The sequence below is a fragment of the Mobula birostris genome, chromosome 19 (genome assembly GCF_030028105.1).
Source record: "Mobula birostris isolate sMobBir1 chromosome 19, sMobBir1.hap1, whole genome shotgun sequence".
Classification (NCBI taxonomy): domain Eukaryota; kingdom Metazoa; phylum Chordata; class Chondrichthyes; order Myliobatiformes; family Myliobatidae; genus Mobula; species Mobula birostris.
The window spans coordinates 8,348,176-8,373,746 of NC_092388.1; the positions used below are offsets into that span (position 1 = coordinate 8,348,176).

Genomic DNA, 25,571 nt, shown 5'->3' on the forward strand with positions numbered 1-25,571 from the left:
TCCCTGTAATTGTGTGGCTTTCTCCCAGGTGCTCAGGTTTCCTCCCGTATTCCAAAACCATTTGGGTTAGTTGGTAAGAGTTAGAAAGTTGTGACCATGCTTTGTTGACGCCTGTGGGTTGAACCTCGCATATTCTCAGACCGTGTTGGTCATTGATACAAGCAGCATATTTCACTGTGTGTTTTCATGTTTTGATGTACATGTGACAAATAAAGCTAACCTTTAAATCATTAAGGTACTGACTCTTACACCACAATAATGGAAATTTTTAAGGTAGAAGGCAGGATCTCCATCATTATCCAATAATTTTTTTGTTTTTATCCTTCACAACCTAATCAAATGCATCACTCATGATTTAGTAGTTGCCGTTTTTTATGTCACTGAAAGAAAGTATTAAATATTTTGCTGCAGTGCAGAAGGGAGGGTGGAAAAAGAGGAGAGTGGTAGTGATAGGGGACTCGATAGTTAGAGGTGCAGATAGGAGGTTCTGTGGTCGTGACAGAGAATCCAGGATGGTTTGTTGCCTCCCGGGTGCCAAGGTTGAAGATGTCTCTGATCGCTTGCATGACATTCTGAAGAGGGAGGGTGATCAGCCAGATGTCGTGGTGCACATCGGTACCAATGACATAGCAAGGAAGAGTGAGGAGGTCCTGGAGATTGAGTATAGGGAGCTTGGTAGGAAGTTGAAAAGCAGGACCTCGAGGGTGGTAATCCCAGGGTTGCTACCTGTGCTACATGCCAGTGAGGGTAAGAATAGGATGCTCTGGAGGATGAACAAGTGGCTGAGGAACTGGTGTAGGGGGCAGGGTTTCAGATTTCAGGATCATTGGGACCTCTTCTGGGGCAGGTGGGACCTGTACAAGAGAGACGGGTTACACTTGAACTACAGGGGGACCAATATCCTTTCAGGGAGGTTTGTTAGTGCTATTGGGGAGGCTTTAAACTAGATTTGCAGGGGGATGGGAACCAGAGTGCCAGAGCTGACAGTGTGGCTGGGGTGAAAATAAATGATGTTAAAAGTTCAAGCAAATCCGCTAATAGAAAGGTTGTGAGTGGTGGTAAAAATCTTCTGAGGTGTATATATTTCAATGCTAGGAGTATTGCGGGGAAGGCGGATGAGTTGAGGGCGTGGATTGACACGTGGAATTATGACGTTATAGCAATTAGTGAAACCTGGCTACAGGAGGGGCAGGACTGGCAGCTTAATATTCCAAGGTTCCGACGTTTCAGATGTGATCGAGGCAGAGGAATGAAAGGTGGGGGAGTAGCATTGCTTGTTAGGGAAAACATTACAGCAGTGCTCAGGCAGGACAGATTAGAGGGCTTGTCTACTGAGTCCTTATGGTTGGAGCTGAGAAACAGGAAAGGTATGGCCACATTAGTGGGATTGTATTACAGACCACCCAATAGTCAACGAGAATTAGAAGAGCAAATCTGCAGAGAGATAGCAGGCAACTGCAGGAAACATAAAGTTGTGGTGGTAGGGGATTCTAATTTTCCACACATTGATTGGGACTCCCATACTGTTAGGGGTCTAGATGGTTTAGAGTTTGTAAAATGTGTTCAGGAAAGTTTTCTAAATCAATATATAGAGGGACCAACTAGAGGGGATGCAATATTGGATCTCCTGTTAGGAAACGAGTTAGGACAAGTGACAGAAGTCTGTGTAGGGGAGCACTTTGGTTCCAGTGATCATAACACCATTAGTTTCAACTTGATCATGGACAAGGATAGATCTGGTCCTAGGGTTGAGGTTCTGAACTGGAAGAAGGCCAAATTTGAAGAAATGAGAAAGGATCTAAAAAGCATGGATTGGGACAGGTTGTTCTCTGGCAAAGATGTGATCTGTAGATGGGAAGCCTTCAAAGGAGAAATTTTGAGAGTGTAGAGTTTGTATGTTCCTGTCAGGATTAAAGGCAAAGTGAGTGGGAATAAGGAACCTTGGTTCTCAAGGGATATTGCAACTCTGATAAAGAAGAAGAGGGAGTTGTATGACATGTATAGGAAACAGGGAGTAAATAAGGTTCTTGAGGAGTATAAAAAGTGCAAGAAAATACTTAAGAAAGAAATCAGGAGGGCTAAAAGAAGACATGAGGTTGCCTTGGCAGTCAAAGTGAAGGATAATCCAAAGACCTTTTACAGATATATTAAGAGCAAAAGGATTGTAAGGGTTAAATTTGGTCCTCTTGAAGATCAGTGTGGTGACTATGTGCGGAACCAAAGGAAATGGGGAAAATCTTAAGTAGATTTTTTTGCATCTGTATTTACTAAGGAAACTGGCATGAAGTCTATGGAATTAAGGGAAACAAGTAGTGAGATCATGGAAACTGTACAGATTGAAAAGGAGGAGGTGCTTGCTGTCTTGAGGAAAATTAAAGTAGATAAATCCCTGGGACCTGACAGGGTATTGCCTCGGACCTTGAAGGAGACTAGTGTTGAAATTGCAGGGGCCCTGGCAGAAATATTTAAAATGTTGCTGTCTACAGGTGAGGTGTCGGAGGATTGGAGAGTGGCTCATGTTGTTCCGTTGTTTAAAAAAGGATCGAAAAGTAATCCGGGAAATTATAGGCCGGTAAACTTAACGTCAGTAGTAGGTAAATTATTGGAGGGAGTACTAAGAGACAGAATCTACAAGCATTTGGATAGACAGGGACTTATTAGGGAGAGTCAACGTGGCTTTGTGTGTGGTAGGTCATGTTTGACCAATCTATTAGAGTTTTTCTAGGAGGTTACCAGGAAAGTGGATGAAGGGAAGGCAGTGGATATTGTCTACATGGATTTCAGTAAGGCCTTTGACAAGGTCCCGCATGGGAGGTTAGTTAGGAAAATTCAGACGCTAGGTATACATGGAGAGGTGGTAAATTGGATTAGATATTGGCTCAATGGAAGAAGCCAAAGAGTGGTAGTAGAGAATTGCTTCTCTGAGTGGAGGCCTGTGACTAGTGGTGTGCCACAGGGATCAGTGCTGGGTCCATTGTTATTTGTCATCTATATCAATGATCTGGATGATAATGTGGTAAATTGGATCAGCAAATTTGCTGATGATACAAAGATTGGAGGTGTAGTAGACAGTGAGGAAGGTTTTCAGAGCCTGCAGAGGGACTTGGACCAGCTGGAAAAATGGGCTGAAAAATGGCAGATGGAGTTTAATACAGACAAGTGTGAAGTATTGCACGTTGGAAGGACAAACTAAGGTAGAACATACAGGGTTAATGGTAAGGCACTGAGGAGTGCAGTAGAACAGAGGGATCTGGGAATACAGATACAAAATTCCCTAAAAGTGGCGTCACAGGTAGATAGGGTCGTAAAGAGAGCTTTTGGTACATTGGCCTTTATTAATCAAAGTATTGAGTATAAGAGCTGGAATGTTATGATGAGGTTGTATAAGGCATTGGTGAGGCTGAATCTGGAGTATTGTGTTCAGTTTTGGTCACCAAATTACAGGAAGGAGATAAATAAGGTTGAAAGAGTGCAGAGAAGGTTTACAAGGATGTTGCTGGGACTTGAGAAACACAGTTACAGAGAAAGGTTGAATAGGTTAGGACTTTATTCCCTGAAGCATAGAAGAATGAGGGGAGATTTGATAGAGGTATATAAAATTATGATGGGTATAGATAGAGTGAATGCAAGCAGGCTTTTTCCACTGAGGCTGGGGGAGAAAAAAAACCAGAGGACATGGGTTAAGGGTGAGGGAGGAAAGTTTAAAGGGAACATTAGCGGGGGCTTCTTCACACAGAGAGTGGTGGGAGTATGGAATGAGCTGCCAGACGAGGTGGTAAATGCAGGTTCTTTTTTAACATTTAAAAATAAATTGGACAGATACATGGATGGGAGGTGTATGGAGGGATATGGTCTGTGTGCAGGTCAGTGGGACTAGGCAGAAAATGGTTCGGCACAGCCAAGAAGGGCCAAAAGGCCTGTTTCTGTAGTTTTTCTATGGTTTTCTATGTTTTTTTTCTTCACCTCTCTAATAAAATTGGCTTTTAAGATACAAAAAAGAAGCTGAATATTGTAGCTTGAACTTAATCAGGTGTACAAAGCAAGCACAAAGACTTGTACTTATAATCAGTGGCCATTTTATTAGGTACAACTGTACACCTACCCATTAATGCAAATATCTAATCAGCCAATCGCGTGGCAGCAACTCAATGCATAAAAGCATGAAGACATGGTCAAGAGGTTCAGTTGTTGTTCAAACCAAACATCAGAATAGAGAAGAAATGTGACAAAAATGACTTTAAATGTGAAATGAATGTTGGTGCCAGATGGGATGGCTTTGAATACCTCAGAAGCTGTTTTGAATACGTTTTGCTACGTTGAACCAGTGAACTGTTGTGTGTATGTTGGTGGGGTGGTGTGGTGTTGTGGGGGAAAGTGGTCCTATTAGTGATTTAGGAGTCCTAGCAATGTAGATGTTTCAATGTCAAAGTGACAAATAAAGCTAATCTTTAAATCTTTTATCTCCTCTGAGATGCAAGATAAATACCATCTCTTACTCTGCAGTAATGGAAAGTTTTAGGGTAGATGGTAGAATGAATTGACCAGTCAATTCATTGGTTTTGTACTTCTCAACCTAATTAAATGCATCTCTCATGATTTGGTAGTAGCTTATTTCGTAGTGCATTGGCCCATGTGACTCACTGCTTTTATGTTTCCTTCATTCTAATGTATTATTTGAAGTGACAGTCCAATGGTTTCCCTCCATCCTGGGGAAGGTGACAACCTAGAAATAAATAAAACTGCACAATACGTTGAAAAGTTTTGGAAGTACTCATGGACTCAGTGTCTCTGCTTTTCCTCATTTGGGCCTAATGCCTGACTTCACTGTTTGTCTTCTTTGTTCCTTGAACTTGCCTTTTCCAGAGGCTCTGCTCAGTCAAGCAGTTGAACCCCTGGGGCCTGTACAGTGACATGGCCTTGAAAATATAACAGGGAGAATGGGGTGCACTATACAATCCCAACTCTGAAGACTTTTAACAAGCAGCATGGCTGTTAAAGCTATCAAGGTTTTGCCAAGAAACAAATAAATGCGTTTTAAGTTTTTAATTTATTACAAATGCCAAATGCAAGCTCAAGTAATTACAAATAACGGTAGTAGTGTGACCACTCAAGTCCAGTATGATGCTGTCCTAGGGACTGTAAGGTGAATTCCCTTAATGGAGAATGCCCATACGTGACTTTGTTTGATGTGTGAAAACTGATGCATGGACAGCCACCACACAGTCCTTGCCAGATCGGGGCAAGGTCCAGTGGCATGGAATGCAAGATGACTGAGGACCCTTCACTGCCGTGGCCTTCCTCCACCTTCACTGGCATTGTGATGCACCATCATCTTCTGCCAGCTCCACTGCTGAGGTCCTAGTTGGATCACTGTTTGTCTGGAACTTCCCCTTTGACCTTACCACCATAGTTGCATTAATGGCTGAACTCCAGACAGTACTGCTCTCTGGTTCTCAGGGATGCTCAGCGCTCTCCACCGCGACAAGATGACAATCCTTGGAGAAACCTGGAGAATCACGAATAAGGAATGCTAGACACACCATGGCCAGACAATGCTGATTCAAACCCTCAATTCCCAGTCCTCAACCAAATCTTACCTGATTTCTGATCTGAGAACCAGCTCTTCAGCATTCAGAAAGACGAATCCCTATACAGTACCACTGGACTGCATGAAAATTATCTGCCGAACGCTGTCAGAAAATTGCCAGCAAAGAGTAAATTTGGAACTTCCGCATTCACCAGCATTTCAACTGAATGCCAACAAAACTAAGAAAGAATCTGGGCCAGGGTTCAACTCCTATTGTAATTATATTTTGTAATTGAAGTGTTTGTTGTGGAAATACAGAACCTAGTCTAAAGGGGTTCTACGGTATTTTGCACATAGTCGACTCGATATAAGAGTTTTTTTCTCCTCTGTATGTACACAGATAGTTAAAAGCATGTTAGCTTGCCAAAATTATATAATAGCAAGGTTCCATAACATTCTGAATAGTACAAAGGAACAAAGAGTCCAGTTGTGGCAATTGAGCACCACATGAAATGTGAATAACAAACAATGTTCCATTCTTTCTGCTGTGCTTCTCCGGTGGGGCCGGTATGTTTTCATTTAACTTGAAGCCAAACATGTACCACAATACCGATAACATCTGCTGGAATTTGTGATCAACTAATTGAGAAATTCTAGTTGAAAATCAGGGCTTTCTTCATTCAACTCTTGACAATTGACATAATATAGTTAAACTTTTAAAAAACCATCTAGATAAAGGAGCTTATACACAATATTCTTTTTTAGAAGTTAGCCTGATTTCAGAATTCAGTACTTGCAAAAAACGTACACTCAGTGGCCACTTTACGAGGCACCGCCTGTACCTAATAAAGTGGCCACTGAGTGTATGTTTGTTGTCTTCTGCTGCTGTAGCCCATCAGATTCAAGATTCAAGGTGTTGTGTGTTCAAATTTGCTCTTCTGCACACCACTGTTGTAATTACTGTTGCCTTCCTGTCAGCTTGAACCAGCTTGGGCATTCTCCTCTGGCCTCTCTCATTAAAAAGTTGCTTCTGCTCACAGAACAGCTGCTCACTGGATTTTTTTGGGGGGTTTTTTTTGCACCATTCTCTGTAAACTACAGAGACAGTTGGGTGCGAAAATCCCAGGAGATCAGCAGTTTCTGAGATACTCAAACCACCCTGTCTGGCACCAACAATTATTCCATGGGCAAAGATACTTAGATCGCATTTCTTCCCTGTTCTGATACTTGGTCTGAACCACAACTGAATCTCTTGACCATGTCTGCATGCTTTTATGCACTGAGTTGCCGCCACTGTTATCAGGTTCGGATATGGCCCAACTGCAGACTGAGAGACACTGAAGCAGGTCGATAGTTCACAGACTTTAATGAGAAGAGTGTTAAAGGGAAAATAAAACAATAAATGCAAGGCCAAACAGGTCCATTAATTAAAACTCTCAAAAGGAAAATGAAGCCTACACTGCAGCTGAAAAGAACGTCTAAACATTAAATGAATACTGCTAGTCTTCAGAGCCAGTTGACTTGAAAGTCCAAAATCTCAGGGAAGGCCGAAAGAAAAACAACAGCAAAGCATTGCTATGCTCTGTCCAAGTCCCGACAAGCACTATGACGACAAGTATTGAGTTAAATACTGTCATGATTAAATAATAGCTGACACGTGCAAATTCACAAGCTTAATTACCGTATCTACTGCAATTCTGAATCCGTGGTTGTGACAGTCACATGATTGACCGATTAGATGCACTTATCTTCCAATCTATGTTCTTGACTTAAAAGGTGACCATTTCCTACTGTGGTCTGACTATCAGAAGGGCAGAAGTTGTCTTGGGCTTCTCTTGCAAGACAGCACTTGGTTGCATGGTAGTGAAGTCATTAGCACAACACTTTACAATACCAGCAACCTGGGTTCAATTCGTCTGTAAGGGTGTTTGTATGTTCTCCCCGTAACCTGCGAGTCCTCCAGTTTCCTTGCACAGTTCAAAGACATACCAGTTGATAGGATAATTGATCATTGTAAATTGTCCTGTGATTAGGCTTGGGTTAAACTGGCGGTTGCTGGACAACGAGCTTCAAAGGGCTGGAAGGGCATATTCTGAATATTCTGCACTGCAGCTCAATAAATAAATATATTTTTTAAAAACATTGATATTGGTTGACAGATAGATTGATTTCTATAGATGCACAGTTGAGAGTATCCAAACTGGTTACATCGTGGCCTGGTATGAACGGCAAAGGTTGTAGCCCAGTCCATCAGAGGCAAAACCCTTCCCACCAATGAGTACATTTACATGGAGCACTGCCACGAGAAAGCAGCATCCATCATCAAAGACCCCTATCACTCAGTTAATGCTCCCTTCTCACTATTATGATCAGGCAGGAGGTACAGGAGCCTCAGGACTCACATCACCAGGTTCAGGAACTGTTAATACCCCTCAACCATCAGACTCCTTAACCAAATGGAATAACTTCACTTACTTCAACTCTGAACAGATCCTATGGCCTACAGATTCATGTTCAAGGATTCTTTTTTCATCTCATGTCTCAATATTTTGTTTATTTGTAGTTTGACTTCATTTGAATGTTGGTTGTTTATCAGTCTTTTCTGTTTATGTGTAGATTTTTTCTAAATTCCATTTTTCCCTGTAAATACTTGTAAGAAAATAAATCTGAAGGTAGTATATATGACATATATGTACCTTGATAATAAATTTACTTGTTAAAGATGTACATACCTGAAATTTTACCCACTGATCTGTTCACCTGTATCTAACAGCTAGCAAATATTTGCATTTACATGGCATAGATCCTGATGTTAAATAGCTGCTGAAACTTGAGTTCAGTAACACATATGAGTCCATAGTAAGAAATATTAACTCGATCTGTCTTTGAAACTTCAGTTTAGATTTAATCTTTAATGATGGATACCATCTTCTTGAGAAACCACCCCCTGAAGATGTCCTTGATTGCAGGGGCAGTTGTGCCCGTGAATGAGCTAGCTGAGGCTTATGTCACCTCGTACAATCTGGTGCAATGGAGGCTTCCCATCACTCTATGATACAACCAGTTAGAATACTCCCCACTACACATCTATAGAAAATTGCAAAAGCCTTTGGTAACATACCAAATCTCCTCAAACTCATGACAAAATAAAGCCTCTGGCATCATTCCTGATTGTAGGCCCCAGGACAGATCCTTGGAGATGTTAGCACTCAGGAATTTGAAGCTGCTCTCCCTTTCAGCGTGACTCCGCCTTCAGAGCAGGCCGACAAGGCAACCCAAACAACAGCGAGGGCCAAACTGTCCCGGGCCGTCAGAGAGGCAAAGCGTGCACATGCCCAGCAAATCCACAGCCACTTCCAGGACAGCAGCGACACGCAGCACATATGGAAGGGCATTCAGGACATCACCAACTACAAGACAACACCACCTGACTGTGCGGGTGATGCCTCCCTCCCAGATGCGCTGAACAACTTCTTCGCTCGTTTTGAGGTGGAAAATGATGCGGCGGCGAGGAAGACCACCCCTCCTCCAAAAGACCAGGTGCTGTGTCTTACCGTGGCCGACGTAAGGAGAACCCTGTGCAGGGTCAACCCATGGAAGGTTGCTGGACCAGACAATATGCCTGGCTGAGTGCTTAGAGGATGTGCAGACCACCTAGCTGAAGTTCTCACCGACATCTTCAACATCTCCCTGAGCAGCGCCATCATTCCTACGTGCTTCAAGGCTGCCACCATCATCCCTGTGCCAAAGAAGTCTTCAGTGTCCTGCCTCAACGATTAGCATCCCGTTGCACTCACATCCATCATCATGAGTGTTTCGAGAGGTTTGTCATGAGGCACATCAAGTCCCTGCTGCCCCCCTCACTGGACCCCCTGCAGTTTGCGTACCGTCCCAACCATTCAACAGGTGATGCCATCGCCACCACCCTCCACCTGGCCCTAACCCACCCGGACAAAAAAGACACGTATATTCGGATGCTGTTCATAGACTTCATTTCAGCATTCAACACAATCAGTCCTCAGAAACTGATTGGAAAGCTGAGCCTACCGGGCCTGAACACCTCCCTCTGCAACTGGATCCTAGACTTCCCCAGGGCTGTGTGCTCAGTCCACTGCTGTTCACTCTGCTGACCCACAACTGTGCTGCAACACACAGCTTGAACCACATCATCCAGTTCGCCGATGACAGGACCGTGGTGGGTCTCATCAGCAAGAATGATGAGTCAGCATACAGAGAGGAGGTGCAGCAGCTAACGGACTGCTGTAGAGCCAACAACCTGTCTCTGAATGTGAACAAGACAAAAGAGATGGTTGTTGACTTCAGGAGGACACGGAGCGACCACTCTCTGCTGAACTTTGATGACTCCTCCGTAGAGATCGTTAAGAGCACCAAATTTCTTGGTGTTCATCTGGTGGAGGATCTCACCTGGTCCCTCAACACCAGCTCCATAGCAAAGAAAGCCCATCAGCATCTCTACTTTCTGCAAAGGCTGAGAAAAGTCCATCTCCCACCCCCCCATCCTCACCACATTCTACAGAGGTTGTATTGAAAGCATCCTGAGCAGCTGCATCACTGCCTGGTTCAGGAATTGCACCATCTCGGATCACAAGACCCTGCAGCGGATAGTGAGGTCAGCTGAGAAGATCATCAGGGTCTCTCTTCCCGCCATTACAGACATTTACACCACACGCTGCATCCATAAAGCAAACAGCATTATGAAGGACCCCAAGCACCCCCCCATACAAACTCTTCTCCCTCCTGCCATCTGACAAAAGGCACCAAAGCATTCGGGCTCTCACGACCAGACTATGTAACAGTTTCTTCCCCCAAGCCATCAGACTCCTCAATACCTAGAGCCTGGACTGACACCAACCTACTGCCCTCTACTGTGCCTATTGTCTTGTTTATTATTTATTGTAATGCCTGCACTGTTTTGTGCACTTTATGCAGTCCTGTATAGGTATGTAGTTGAGTGCAGTTTTTGTGTTGCTTACGTAGTTCAGTGTAGTGTTTGTATTGTTTCATGTAGCACCATGGTCCTGAAAAACGTTATCTCGTTTTTACTGTGTACTGTACCAGCAGTTATGGTCGAAATGACAATAAAAAGTGACTTGCCTTGACTTGACCTTTCCATGCTGACTCCCCCCCCCAATGAGGTGTGTGTTCCCCCCGACTTCCCCTTGCTAAAGTCCACCATCAATTCCTTGGTACTGAAATTAAGTGTGAGGTTATTGTCGTGACACCAGTTAACCAGCTGATCTATCGCACTCCTGTGCACCTCTTCATCACTACCTGAGATTTTACCAACAGTGGTGTGGTGTACATTTTTGCACATTTATAAATGGTCTTTGAGCTGTGCCACACAGCCATGAGTGCAGAGGGAGAGCGGAGCGATGGGTGAAGCATGCATCAGGTTAGGAAAATCTAGCCCTTCAAGCCTGCGTTGGCATTTTAGGAGACTATGATTGATTCTGATTCAAACCTAATTCTCACAAAGTGAAGGCTTTGAGAATCGGTTTAAATTCAGATCGATCATGAGCTCATTAAATGTCAGTGCATGCTTGAGGGGCTAAATTGTGCAAAGTTTAGGTGTCTGCAGGACTCTGCTCTGAATCAGAATCAGGTTTATTGTCACTGATATATGTCAATAAACTTGTTTTGCAACTGCAATACACTGCACAGATAAAAAATTATTTTATGTTACAATAAGAAATATTAAAAGTAAACAAGTAGTACAAAAAGAGAGCAGAGATAGAGAGGCATTATTCATGGATTCATTGTCCATGCAGAAATCTGATGCAGAGAGGGAGAGATTGTTCCTAAACTGTTGAGTGTGTGTCTTCAGGATCCTGTACCTCCTCCCTGATGGTAGCAATGAGAAGAGGGCATGTCTTGGGTGGTGAAGGTCCTTAATAATGGATGCCGACTTTTTGAGGCATTGCCTTTGTGGGCATCTGCAATGGTAGGGAGGCTGGTGCCCATGATGGAGCTGGCTGAGGATGCAACTCTCTGCAGCTTTTTCTGATCCTGCGCAGAGTTCCGATCCTGCGCAGAGTTCCCTCCATACCAAGCGGTGATGCAGCCTGCCAGAACATTTTCCACAGTACATCTATAGAAATTTGCTGTCGTCTTTAAGGTCTTCTTCGTAATCGCATCGATATGTTGGGGCCAGGATGGATCTTCTGAGATGCTTGAAGCTGCTCACTGTTTCCATGCCGACCCTTCAACGAAAACTGATGCCTGTTATCCAGACTTCCCCTTCCCCAAGTCTAGAATCAATTCCGTGGCCTTGCTGATGTTCAGTGTGAGCTTGTTGTTGTGTCACCACTCAGCCAGCTCACCTATCTCACTCCTGTAAGCCTCCTCATCATTACTGAGAGAGGTGTCACCTGCCCATTTATAAGTGGCGTTTGAGCTGTGCTTAACATTGAGAACTGAGCAGTGGGTTAAGCACGCATCAGATTATGAACATATCAATTAGGAAAATCTAGCCTCTCAAATCTGCTTTGTCATTTAGAACATAGAAGAGTACAGCACAGGAACAGGCCATTTGGCCCATAATGTTGTGCCAATCCAGCTAAACAGCAAATCAAAAACACTAATCCCTCCTGCCTACACCATGTCCATATCCCTCCATCTTCCCTTGTCCAAATATCCAAACATCTATCCAATCCAAACATCTCTTAAAAGCCTCTCATGTATTTCCCTCTACAACCATACCCTGACAGTACATTCCAAACATCCATGACACTCTGAGTTAAAAAACATACCGCTCACATCGCCCCTTGAACCTACCACCTCTCACTTTCAATGCATGCCCTCTGATATTAGACATTTCAACCCTGGGAAACAGATGCCCTCTGTCTAACTCTGTCTGTGCCTCTTATAATTGTGTAAACATCTTATCAAATTTCCCCTCAGCCTCTGACGCTGCACAGAAAACAATCTAAATTTATCCAGCCTTTTGTGATAGCGCATGCACTCTCCGAACATAAGAAATAGGAGCAGGAGTAGGCCATCTGGCCCATCGAGCCTGCTCTGCCATTCAATAAGATCATAGCTGAAGCCTCTCTAAAGCCTTAAAATCCTTCCTGCAGTGGGGTGATCAGAACTGTATGCAATACTCCAGATGAGCCCTAACCAGAGTTTTTAAAGTTGCAAAATAACCTCCTGACTTTTGAACTCATGATTGATCTGACTGTAACCTGATTCTGGCAGAGTGAAGACTTCGAGAATCAGGTTACGATCAGATCAATCCTGATCTCATTAAATGACAAAGCAAGCTTGAGGGGCTGGATTGTGCAAGGTCAGATCTCTGCATCGTTTAGCAGGATGATGAAGAGAGTGCAAGATTGAGATTCAGATTTATTTATCACATGTACAGTGAACTGTGTCGTTTGCATTAACAACCAGCACACCTCAGGATGTGCTGGGACATCCCACAAGTGTCACCACACATTTCAGTGCTAACACAGCTTGCCCACAGTGCTTGGCAAAAGGACACAGAGCAGAACAAAGTGAACACAACAAGCAACAAAATAAGCCTCTTTCAAATTTGATTTTGAATTTGAACTGACTTTATTTTTTACATCCTTCACATACATGAGGAGTAAACATCATTACGTTAGTTTCCATCTAAATGTGCAATGTGCAATCATAGTAATTTGTAATAAGTAGAACAGTCAATGTAATATAGAAATACACTCAAATCAGCGTGAGTTAATCAGTCTGATGGCCTGGTGGAAGAAGCTGTTCTGAAGCCTGTTGGTCCTGGCTTTTATGCTGCGGTACTATTTCCTGGATGGTAGCAGCTGGAATAGATTGTGGTTGGGGTGATTCAGGTCCCCAATGATCTTTCAGGCCCTTTTTTCACACCTGTCTTTATAAATGTCCTGAATCATGGAAAGTTCACAACTGTCCGCACCACTCTCTGCAGAGTCCTGCGATTAAGAGAGGTACAGTTCCCATTCCAGGCAGTGATGTAGCCAGTCAGGATGCTCTCAGTTGTGCCCCTGTAGAAAGTTCTTAGGATCTGGTGGCCCACACCAGACTTCCTCAACCGTCTAAGGTGAAAGAAGCACTGTTGTGCCTTTTTCACCACATAGCTGGTGTGTGCAGACCACGTGAGATCTTCACTGATGTGGATGCCAAGGAACTTGAGGCTGTTTACCCTCTCAACCCCAGATCCATTGATGTCAATAAGGGTTAGTCCATCTCCATTCCTCCTGCAATCCACAACCAGCTCCTTTGTTTTTGCGACATTGAGGGAGAGGTTGTTTACTTGACACCACTGTGTCAGAAAGATGACTTCTTCCTTGTAGGCCACCTCGTTATTGTTTGAGATTAGGCCAATCAATGTAATGTTGTTGGCAAATTTAATTAGCAGATTAGAGCTGTGGATGGTGACACAGTCATGGATATACAGAGAGTAAAGGAGGGGACTTAGTATGCAGCCCTGAGGGGCTCCTGGAGTGAGAGTCAGAGGGGTGGAGGTGAGGGAGCCCGCTCGTACCACCTGCCGGCGATCTGACAGGAAGTCCAGGATCCAGCTGCACAAGGCAGGGTGATAGCCAAGGTCTCTGAGCTTCCTGTCGAGCCTGGATGGAATTATGGTGTTGAGTGCTGAACTGTAGTCCAAGAACAGCATTCTCACATAAGCATACTTCTTCTCTAGGTGTGTAAGGATGGTATGTAGAGCAGTAGCTATTGCGCTATCTGTTGATCAGTTATGCCAGTAGGTGAACTGTAAGGGGTCCAGTTTGGGTGGTAGCAAGCTGCAGATGTAATCCTTGACCAGCCTCTCAAAGCATTTGCTTATTATTGAGGTGAGTGTGACAGCACACCAATTGTTCAGGCCTCTTTCCTCACATTCAGCCCTCTAACTCCAGGGCAGGTCTCTGGCCTTCAGCGACTTCCAGACTACCAACTGACCTTCCAAGTACAATTTTTGGTATCGACCCCTGGACTAGCTCATGACAGGGCCCCAAAGTCCAGAGTCACCCAATGACAGGCCATCATATCTCCTGCTTACCTAAATGTCTAATCCCAGGACTCACTGACCTGGGACTGCCTGGTATCCACGGATGTCCTTCATCACCTGTCCATGTTACTGGACCTCGAACGCAGAGCAAAGTTCTGGACTGCAGACGTCCTTTGTCCCATGTCTGTATTAGCAACCTTCAAGCACAGAGGATAAGGCTGGATTCTGAATGTCTTTGGTCACTTGACTATGACTCTGGACTTTAGAGTGAGCAGGGAGGGAGATAATGTCGCTGTGGAAGGGAGACCAGTTTCCGCAGGAGAGGGATCTGATTTCTGTTCAAGCAGGAGAGTGTCTTCATATGCAGCATCTCTGTATTCAAGCAGTGCATCTAATGAGTTATATGCAGAATTTCTTTGCTCCTGGAGGACAACAAACACCTAAGGTTTGCATCACTATTAATAAGCAACAATGTGCTCATTAATGGTGTCTCACTGCTTTGTCCGGATTGTATCAAACTGGCCCCTGGCATATTGCTGTTCCTTTAGACCTTCTGACTACTCCTGTATGGCAGAGACCAGAGTAGTAGCTGATTCTGTGTGAGACTTCACTGGAGTAGAGAGAGAGAGAGAGAGAGTGTGTGTGTGTGAGATATATATATATATATATATATATTGCTCTCTGTGACTTGGCAGCATTGGGTATTTGCCCCAAAAGGTGTAGTGTGACGGGACTGTCATGGTGCCCTTGCAAAAATGTGTGCTCCTCGCTGCTGCCATCAGGCGGGAGGTACCGGAGCCCTGGGTCCCACACAAACAGGTTATTACCCAGCCCACTATCAGGCTCTTGAACCAGCGTGGGCAACTTCACCTACCTCAACACTGATCTGACTACACAATCTACAGACTCCCTTTCCAGGACTTTACAACTCATGTTCTCAGTACTATTTATTTACTATTTCTTTGCACAAGTTGTCTTCTTTTACGCATTGGTTATTCTTCAGTCTTTGTTTATGTATACTTTTTTCATAAATTCTATTGTAGTTCCTTATTTTCCTGTAAATGCCTACAAGAACACGTATTTCAAGGTAGTAGACGGTGACATAATATGTGCATTTGGTTCATGCGAGGGCTTGGATGCAGGTCTGACAGCTTGTTAACCATTTCACCGTGCAGACTCCCAATTACAGTTCTCAACTGAGATGTATGGGGTAGTGGGAATGGGCTGAATCTACTCTCCACTGAGCCCAGAGTGACAGATGGCACCCTAATCTGAATGACTATCACCTTCAACGTCCCAATTCGTTGTACGCTCTTGACTTCCTGTTCCATGTCCTCCTTGAACTTAGAAGCTGGTGGTTTATTGAACAGCACAGCACAGTACAGTACAGCATATTTGGCCATGATGTTGTGCCAAACTTTTAACCTACTCTACGATCATTCTAACTCTTCTCTCCAATATACTGTAACTGTCCACATTGCTATCATCCATGTGCCTATCTAAGAGCTTCTTAATGTTTCTGTGTCTACCACCCCACCTGGCAGTGTGTTCCATGCATACAGCACTCTGTCCAAAATACATACCTCTGACATCCATCCTGTACTTTCCTCCAATCACCTTAAAATTATACCCCCTCATTTTAGTTATTTCCACCCTGGAAAAACGTCTCTGGTAACCCACTTAATCGATACCTCTTTTCATCTTGTACTTCACTTTCGTCAGAGGGTGGTAAATCTGTGGAATTTGTTGCCACGAGAGGCTGTGGGGGCCAAGTCATTGGGTGTATTTAAGGCAGAGATTTATAGGTTCTTGATTAGCCAGGGCATCAAGGGGTATGGGGAGAAAACAGGGGAATAGGGATGACTGGAAGAATTGGATCAGCCCAGGATTGAATGGCAGAGCAGACTCGATTGGCTGAATGGCCTAGTTCTGCTCCTATATCTTATGGTCTTACATCCCTGTCAAGTCATTTCACAATCACCCAGGCTATCATCCTGACACCCAGCGCACAAATGAAGACTTGAGAGCAGAGAACACTGGCAATACTCAATGTGCATGTGGCACAGTAGCATAGTGACTAGTGCTTTATAGTACAGGCAACCTGGGCTCAATTCCTGCTGCTAGAATAAGGAGTTTATACAATCTTCACACGACCTCGCAGGTTTCCTCTGGATGCTCTGATTTCCTCCCACAGTCAAATGGCATATGGTCATTTGACCGTGTAAATCATCCCATGATTAGGCTAGAATTAAATCAGAGGATTGCTGGGCAGCATGGCTCAAAGGGCCAGAAGGGTTTTTTTCTGCGATCTATCTCTATAAATAAATAAGTAATAAACAAAATGCTGAAGGAACTCAGCAGCATCCGTGAAGAGGAATAAACAGTCAACGTTTCAGGTCAAGACCCTTTATCAGGCCTGGAAAGGGCTTAAGAAGTTTCCAGTGGGGAGGGGAAGGAGTACAGTCTAGAAGGTGATTGGTGAAGCCAAGTGTGTTGGGGAGGAGGGTGGGGGATGAAGTGAGAAGCTGGGTGGTGAGAGGGGGAGAAGAAAGTAAAGGGCTGGAGAAGAAGGGAGTGTCAGCATGTCATCTCCATTCTTGCTCCCTGACTGGCTAAGCGCTTCCAGCTTGCTCTCACAGTTCAGATTTTCCACACTTACAGTTTTTTTGCCAGAGCAAAAGAGAATCAAGTTTGTCTACTGATTCCACAATAGCCATATAAAAACGGCACATCATTGGCATATATCTCTTAATCTTTTAATGAATTTTTGAAAAGTCCGGATAGAGTGGATGTAGGACCAGAGGGTACAGCCTCAGAGTATGAGGATGTCACTTTAGAACAGAGATAAGGAGGAATTTCTTTAGACAGTAGGTAATGAATCTGTGGAATTCATTGCACAGATGACTGTGGAGGCCAAGTCATTGACTATATTGAAAGATTGATAGGTTCTGGATTATTCAAGGTGTCAAACGTTACGTAGAGAAGGCAAGAGAATGGGGTTGAGAGGGAAATTAAATCAGCCAAGATGGAATGATGAAGCAGCCCAATGTCCTAGTACTGCTCTTATGTCTTATAGTCTTATGGTATTAATCAAATGTAAACATCAATAGCATTTGTAACTGGAAGATTGTAGATCATACTTGCTCTCATGGGGAGGGTGCGGCTGAGAGGGATCTATCTACCAAGTAGTTCCACATGATCTCTTCTAAAGGATATACTCGGAAAGTGGCTTTCCTCTTGCTCCTTGCTGCTTTTGCCTTAATGGAGGCCGAGAGGATCATCCTTTGTAAAAGGTGATCCCTTTGGGACACTTTTTGTGATTGGTGGAATGGATAGAATATCCATGGTAGTGTGAAGATGCAGAATGGTGTAGCAAAGCAGAAAAACTACAAGGCATGTGAATGGAGTGAGTTTGTGTGTGTCTCTGAGTAAGACCATAAGACATAGCAGCAGATCTGGAGAACATAGAAGCAGTATTTAGGTTTAGGGACTCGTCTTTTAATCTCATGAAGTGTCTTCAATCATTTCTCCAAATTGGGGAATGATCACTTCAGTCTGACAAAATCCAAAAGGCACATGTCTTTCCCTCCTGGTATCCATCTTCACTATTATGACTTCACTGTCACTTTGAATAAATAATGACATTCCCTCCTTCACGCCAAACAGGCAGTGGTGGGAATTGAACCCAGACCATGGGTACCGTAAAGCATGGTTCTAACCGCTACCCTACCATGCCTCCAGTTAGCCAGCTTGGAAAGCAGACAACTGTAGTGGAAGCAAGTTATCAGTCCCAGGGAACTGCCTGAGAACAGAAGAATGAAGTCCTCGTCTGAGTTATAGGAAAAGTTTGGATAGGGTAGGACTTATTCCCTGAAGTGTAGGAGAATGAGGGAAGATTTGATAGAGATATACAGAGTTGTGAAGGGTATAGATAGGATAAATGCAAGCAGGCTTTTTCCAGTGTGGTGGGGTGAGATTAGGACTAGAGGTCATGGGTTAAGAGTGAAAGGTGAAATGTTTAAGGGGGAACAAGAGTGGGAATTTCATCACTCAGAGAGTGTTGAGAGTGTGGAATACGCAGCCAGCGGAAGTGGATGTAGGTTTAATTTCAACATTTCAGACAGATTTGAGGAGAGACATAGATAGGAAGGGTATAGAGGGCTATGATCAAGTTACAGATTGACGGGACTAAGCAGCATCGACTAAATGGGCCAAATGGCCTGTGACTATGCTGAGTGTTCCAAGACTCTATGACTCAGTCCTGAGGAACAGCCTGAGAATAGGAAAATGCTGATCACATCAGTCATGTTTCTGTTCAATAAAATTCACATCTGCCCCAATTTTCCTACCAGCTATTTATGATCCTAAGAATAATGATTACTGAATTCAAACTGTAGTACCAAATATTTCCCAAGTGTAGTATTCCTCTGTTGATTACTTTAATGAAGTAGTAATGCATTTTAAATACTTTGCTAAAATGGTGAATGGACAAATTGTGTTAATGTTAAGTCCATAGCTGATTGCAGCTCAATGGTTTTATTAGTAATTGCAATTTTAATTATCTTCATTACAATGTACACTCAGTGACAGCTTTATTAGGTATATGATTGTATGTTTGTGATCTTCTTGTTTCTGTAGCTCATCCACTTCAAAGTTCGAAGTATTACGTGTTCAGAGATGCTCTTCAACACACCACTGTTGTAATGAGTTTTATTTGAGTTACTGTTGCTTTCCTATCAGCTTGAACCCAGCCGGTCATTCTCCTGTGACCTCTCTCATTAACAAAACGTGTTGCCCACAGAACTGCTGCTCATTGGATTTTTTTTTGTTTTTTCTGTACCATTCTTTGTAAACTTTAGAGACTGTTGTATGTGTGAAAATCCCAGGAGAACAGCAGTTCCTGAGATACTCAATTCACCCCATCTGGCAGCAACAGTTATTCCACAGCCAGAGTCTCTTTGGTGACACTTGTTCCCCATTCTCATGTTTGGTCTGAACAACAGCTGAATCTTTTGGCCATGTCTGCATACTTTAAAGCATTGAGTTGCTGTCAAATGATTGGCTGATTAGATATTTACATTAATGAGCAGGTGTAAAGGTGTACTTAATAACGTGGATTCGGAGTGTATTATCTTCAATGTCTAATGTTAGATCCTGGTGAATTAGCTGGACTTTCAACATTTCATGAAGTAAGAATGTACTGACTTTTTGAGAGATTTGCTTTCCATTTGCAAATCTCATTTGAATGTATGCATTAGTATTGCCAATGACATGCTTGTGGTTTGAATTTCTGCATAGTTTCATAACTGTCAATGATGAATTCAGCAAAAATCAGAGATGCATTGTGAAAACAGTCTACAGCCTGTCACCAAGCCTCCTGTGAAGGAAGACTTTGCATCTGGGTGACCAGAAATTAAATCTCATGTTAATTTACCACCAGTCTTTGTAAAATTCAAAAAAAGGTTTTAAGTTTTCGGAGAATTTCTGTTGAACTAATCCAAAACCTTTCTCAGCAGTGATAGGATGATGGAGAAGACTCAATGGACCAAATGGCCTTATTCTGCTCCTTTGTCTTATGCTTTTATTATTTTATTTTAGAGAAACAGCACAGAACTGGCCCCTCTGACCGAATGGGCCACACTGCCCAGCAACCACCCATTAAACAGTGACCAATTAACCTACTAACCGGTATTTCTTTGGAATGTGGGAGGAAACCAGTATACCTGGAGGAAACTCACATGTTCACAGAAAAGAATGTACAAACTCCTTTCAGATGACGCCAGTATTAAGCTCTGAACTCCAACACCCTGAGCTGTAGTAGCATCACACTAGTTGCTAGGCTTTTTTATCATCACATTTTGTCATGATTTGTAGTAACTCCCCAGAGTATAAACAGATTTTACAAGGAGATTGTGATTGGAGTTTACCAGCCCCACTCCAAAAATCCTATTCCAAATTGCTTCTAATGATACAATTTATAAGGAGAATTGGTGACTTGGCCCCTCACACCTAATGTGCCATTCAGTAAAATCATGACTAATCGTATTTTAATCTCAATTCTACAATCTTGTCCACCTGCTGTAATCATTCAACCTCTTGCTATTTTAGTTCTGAAAATATTCAGAGATACTGCTTCTACCACCTTTGAGCAAGGGGAATTCAAAGGACTGGGTGGAATTTCACCTATTTCTTATTTCTTCCTTATTTTTAAACAAGGAGCTCTTGTTTTACATACAATTTGACCTCCTCTAAATTGGAGGAAAAATGCACATTGGATGATTGCTTTGCTGAGGACTTGCATTCAATCTTTAGGAGCCACCCTGAACTTGTAGTTGCCTGCCGTTTTAATTCACCATCCCACTTCCACTCAGACCTTTCTGCTTATCACCTCCAATGCTGCTGTGGTCAAGCCCAAAGTGAGTTGGAGGGACAACACTCATTTTTCCCCTGGATATGTCACAAGCTTCTGGATCCAGTGCTGATTTCTCCAGCTTCAGATAACTCATTTCATCAAGGTCAAAGTCGAGTTTATTAACATGTGTGCAAGGGCACATGTGTATACTGAAACTTAGTTGCAGTAGTGTAAGATGGACATAGCATCATCAAGTTCAAGTTCATTGTCATCTTGACTACGTATATACAACCAAATGAAACAATGTTCCTCCGGACCATGGTGTATCCTCAAACATGTATCATACACAGCACATAGAACAAAATATTATCACAAATCAGCTAATAGAATATAAATTAAAGTGCCTGTAGTGCATAACATAGGTAAACAGTAAACAGCTTGTTGTCCTAGTGGCAAGGCAGTAGTGGTGGCAGGGTATTCATTAGACATCCACTACAACCTGACGATGTGCTGGGAACAACCCACAGCTGTTACCACACAGTCTGCCACCTATAAAGCATGCCCACAATAGAGGCGGACAAACACCTATAAAAATTGCTCTGGCTTTTCACCTATCTCCAATTCCTTAGCCACTTATTAAACTGTATAATCTTTCTAATTCTAGCCTCACTAGCACACGGCAAAGGTAGCAATCCTGAAATCAGACCCTGGAGACCCTGCCCTTTAACTTAGCACCTATCTCCCTGAACTCCCTATGCAGAACCCCGTCACTCATCCTACCCATGTCATTGGTACCTACATGGACCATGGTTTCTGGCTGTTCACCCTCCCACTTAGGAATGCTGAGGACTTGATTTGAGATACCCTGAACTCTGGCACCTGGGAAGCAAAATATCATCCAGGAGTCTTGTTCTTGCAAACAGAACCTCCTGTCCATTCCCCTAACTAACAAACCCCTATCACCACAGTGTGTCTCTTCTTCTCCCCCCTTCCCTTCTGAGTCTCAGAGGCAGACTCAGTTCCAGAGACCTGACCACTGTGTCTCTCCTCTGTTAGGTCATCCCTCCTGAGTGATATACCTGTTGTTGAAGGGAATGGCCACAGGGGCGCTCTGCACTGGCTCCTTAACCCCTTTTCCCTTCCTGACTGTCACACAGTTTCCTGTGTCCTGCACCTTGGGTGTAACTACCTCTCTGTATGTCCTATCTATCACCCCTTCAGACTCCCGAATGATGCAGAGTACATCCAGTTCCAGCTCCAGCTGGATCTCCTTCCCAACTATTATAGAATTCTTTAAGCCTCCCTTGTTTCATGACCTTATTATTTTTCTATGAACTCTTACAAATGCATCAGCAGCCTTTTAAACTGGGCCATGTAAATGAGTTAAATAATTTGATTAATTCATGATGTAACCCAGGGGATCTCTCTGTACTGGATTTGCTTTGCAGATGGATTGGTCAGTGACCTCAGACTTTGCCAATGGATATACCTTGTTCATGCCAGTATTAGAGAACAGATCGTTAGGCAATCAGACTTGTGCTCAAATACAAATGCAGTTTGTCCTTGAGAGCATAGAATAATTAATTGTGAATATTTTAGAAAAATATGTTACAGAGGTGCATTGCTGCTCCAAAACAATAATTTATTTAAGAAAAAGCTCTTATGAAGCATTACTCATGCATTCTGGGTTGAACATGCACTCAGTGATCACTTTATTAAGTACAGCAGCGGAACCCTGTTGTAGTCTTCTGCTGCTGTAGCCCGTCCACTTGAAGGTTCACTGTGTAGTGCATTCAGAGATGCTCTTCTGCACATCACTGTTGTAACGTGTGGTTATTTGAGTTACCGCTGCCTTTCTGTCAGCTTGAACCAGACTGGCCACTCTTCAGTAATGTCCCTCATTAACAAAGCATTTTCACCCACAGAACTGCCACTCACTGAATGTTTTCTTTTCACCCCATTCTCTGTAAATTCTGGAGACTTATATGTGAAAATGCCGGGAGATCACCAGTTTCTGATATATCAAACCACCCTGTCCAGCACCAGTAATCATTTTGCAGTCAAGGTCATTTAGATCACATTTCTTCCCAATCTGATGTTTGGTCTGAACATCAACTGAATCTCTTAACCATGTCTGCATGCTTTTATACATTGAATTTCTGCGACACGATTGGCTGATTTGCAGTAACATACAGGTGTACCTAATAAAGTGGCTACTGACAGTATATTCTGAAGCAAGGATAATATGTGTGTTACCATGTTGTCAGTCAATGTATTAGGGAAGTAACACTCACCCCTTTTTTTCTTTTATGTATTTAGAATGGAGTCCACGGAGAAATGTGAAGTAGTAATTCAACATTTTAATGGAAAGTATCTGAAAATGCCACCAGGTGTACCAGGTATGATTTTAATTGTTATTCATACATCAGAAGGATGAAGTGAATAGGGAAAAAATCAAGATTTGGATGACATGAACAGATGGATTGATTGTTGCTTTTACTTTGACTGGTGTTTATTTAAAAATATTCCTCCTGCATAGTTTTGTGAAATATATAAATATCTGAACTGGCAATATTTTAAAATGCGAAGAGTGCATCTAATGTTGCTTAGTTTCTTGCTGTCTTTGTGCTTACTCTAGGGTAAATTTGTGTCATGGAAGTTGAAAGGATAGAATTGCCATTAATAAAAAATGGGTGATGACAACCCACGATCAGATTTTAATTTTCATTGTGATCAAACGGGCCAATAACTTATTACTCCCTGGCTTGTGACATTGTCCTAAGCTAGATGCAACCTTTCAAACATCAATGCATAACGCAAAATGGCAGAGTGATGCAGGTTTTATGTTTGTTATTGCTTTGATGTTTCCTCTTAGATCAGAGGTTCCCAAACAGGGGTCCACGGACCCCTCGGTTAATGGTACGGCCTCATGGCACAAAGAAGGTTGGGAACCCCTGTCTTAGATGGAGTGGATGTGGAGCGGATGTTTCCTATAGTGGGTAGGTCTAGGACCAGAGGGCATATTCTCACAATAGAGGAATTTCTTTAGCCAGAGAGTGATGAATCTGTGGAATTCATTTCTACAGACAACTGTGGAGGCCCAGTCATAGGGTATATTTAAAGCAAAGGTTGATAGGTTTGTGATTAGTAAGGGCATAAAAGGTTATAGGGAGAAGACAGGAGAATGGGATTGAGGGGGATAATCAATCAGCCATGATGGAATGGTGGAGTAGACTCGAAGAGCTGAGTGGACTAATTCTGCTCCTATATCTTTTTGGTCTTCTGGTCGAACTTGAAAGATCAAGTAAAACTCTGACTTAATGTGAAAAGTGAATACATTTCATTTTGGTCGCCAACTTCTTCATCAGTTTTGTATCACCTGGTACCATATTATAACACTAACACACACACACACACACACACACACACACACACACACAAACAGGGGTTAGCTATTTTTCCCCAACTAGGGCTCAACACTAGGAAGTTAATAACTAAAGCGATTGTCCATTTGGTGAATAATCTGACAGTTCTACTTTGTTGACACAGTAGACAAGACATGCCAGTGGATTAATTGAGTGCTGGAATTAATTGGTTGTTGTAAATTAACCTGAGTGTTTACCTGATGAGGTGTTGGGGTATCATCGAGCGTTAATGGCCATAGGTAAGGGAAGAGCTCAGAGGAAAATAAGTCGGGGAGGGGACTGGTGTGATTGTTATGAGAACCAGCAAATGGCCACCTACATCAGAAGAAAAGCTGAAAAATGCATAATTTTAACAGCAACAGCAAGTTCTACTACTACTACTACTAATAATAATAATAATAATAATAATAACTACTTCATTGATCCCAAGTAGGAAATTATTTTGTTGCAGCAGCAATATTTAAAAACCTACTTAGCAATAATAAATAAATGTAATATTACCTAATAATAAAGTACAGAATAATAATATACACAATATTACATGTGAATGGAAACAAAATTCTACATCACTTCGCATAAGCATAGACAGAACATCTTGGTACTTATTTATTTATTTATTTATTGAGAAGGGAATAGGCCCTTTGAGCTACGATGCCAGCAACTCCCAATTTCTGTGCGCAAATAATTTTTGTTCATAGGCTCCTGTCTGTGTCAAGAAAACAGCTGAAGGATTGAATACATTTAAAGAAAAATCGGTAGTTAATTTTTAAAATTTTTAAATTTCATTTTATGTTGGAGATGCAGTGCAGAGTGGGCCCTCACAGCCCTTTGAGCTGTGTCACCCCAGAAACCCCCATTTAGCTTTCCCTAATTACAGGACAACTTACAGTGACCAATTCACCTTCCAACCAGTACATTTTTGGAATGTGGGAGGAAAACGGGACACCGGGAGAAAACCCATGCATTCCACAGGATGTACATACAGACTCCTTTCGGATAACATTGGAATTGAACTCCAAACTCTGATGGTCCATCTGTGGGCATGTTCTTCTGGCACCGGATTTGCATGGAGGCACTTGTGAACTGCTGCAGCCCATCCTTCGCTGTGTTGGGTGTTAATGCAAACTTGGCATTTCACTGTATATTTTAATGTATGTGTGATAAATAAATTTGCCTCTGTATTTCATTCTTCACAGATGGTTGCTGTGCTGTTTGAAATTTTTGTAGGTACGGATTTGTACAGGTTACTTCTTGGACCTAATAAAGTGACCATTCAGGTCACGTTCA

General features: G+C 42.8%; 1 protein-coding gene across 7 annotated transcripts in view; it reads left to right on the plus strand.

Annotated features, from left to right (window-relative positions):
- Positions 1 to 25,571, plus strand: part of LOC140212421 (RNA-binding motif, single-stranded-interacting protein 3) — a 1,294,896-nt gene that overhangs the window by 1,071,698 nt on the left and 197,627 nt on the right. For all 7 annotated transcript variants that reach the window (XM_072283183.1, XM_072283184.1, XM_072283188.1 and 4 more), the window contains one exon: positions 23,179 to 23,258. In XM_072283183.1, coding sequence (XP_072139284.1) covers positions 23,179 to 23,258 — 80 coding nt within the window. The remainder of the gene's footprint in view (positions 1 to 23,178; positions 23,259 to 25,571) is intronic.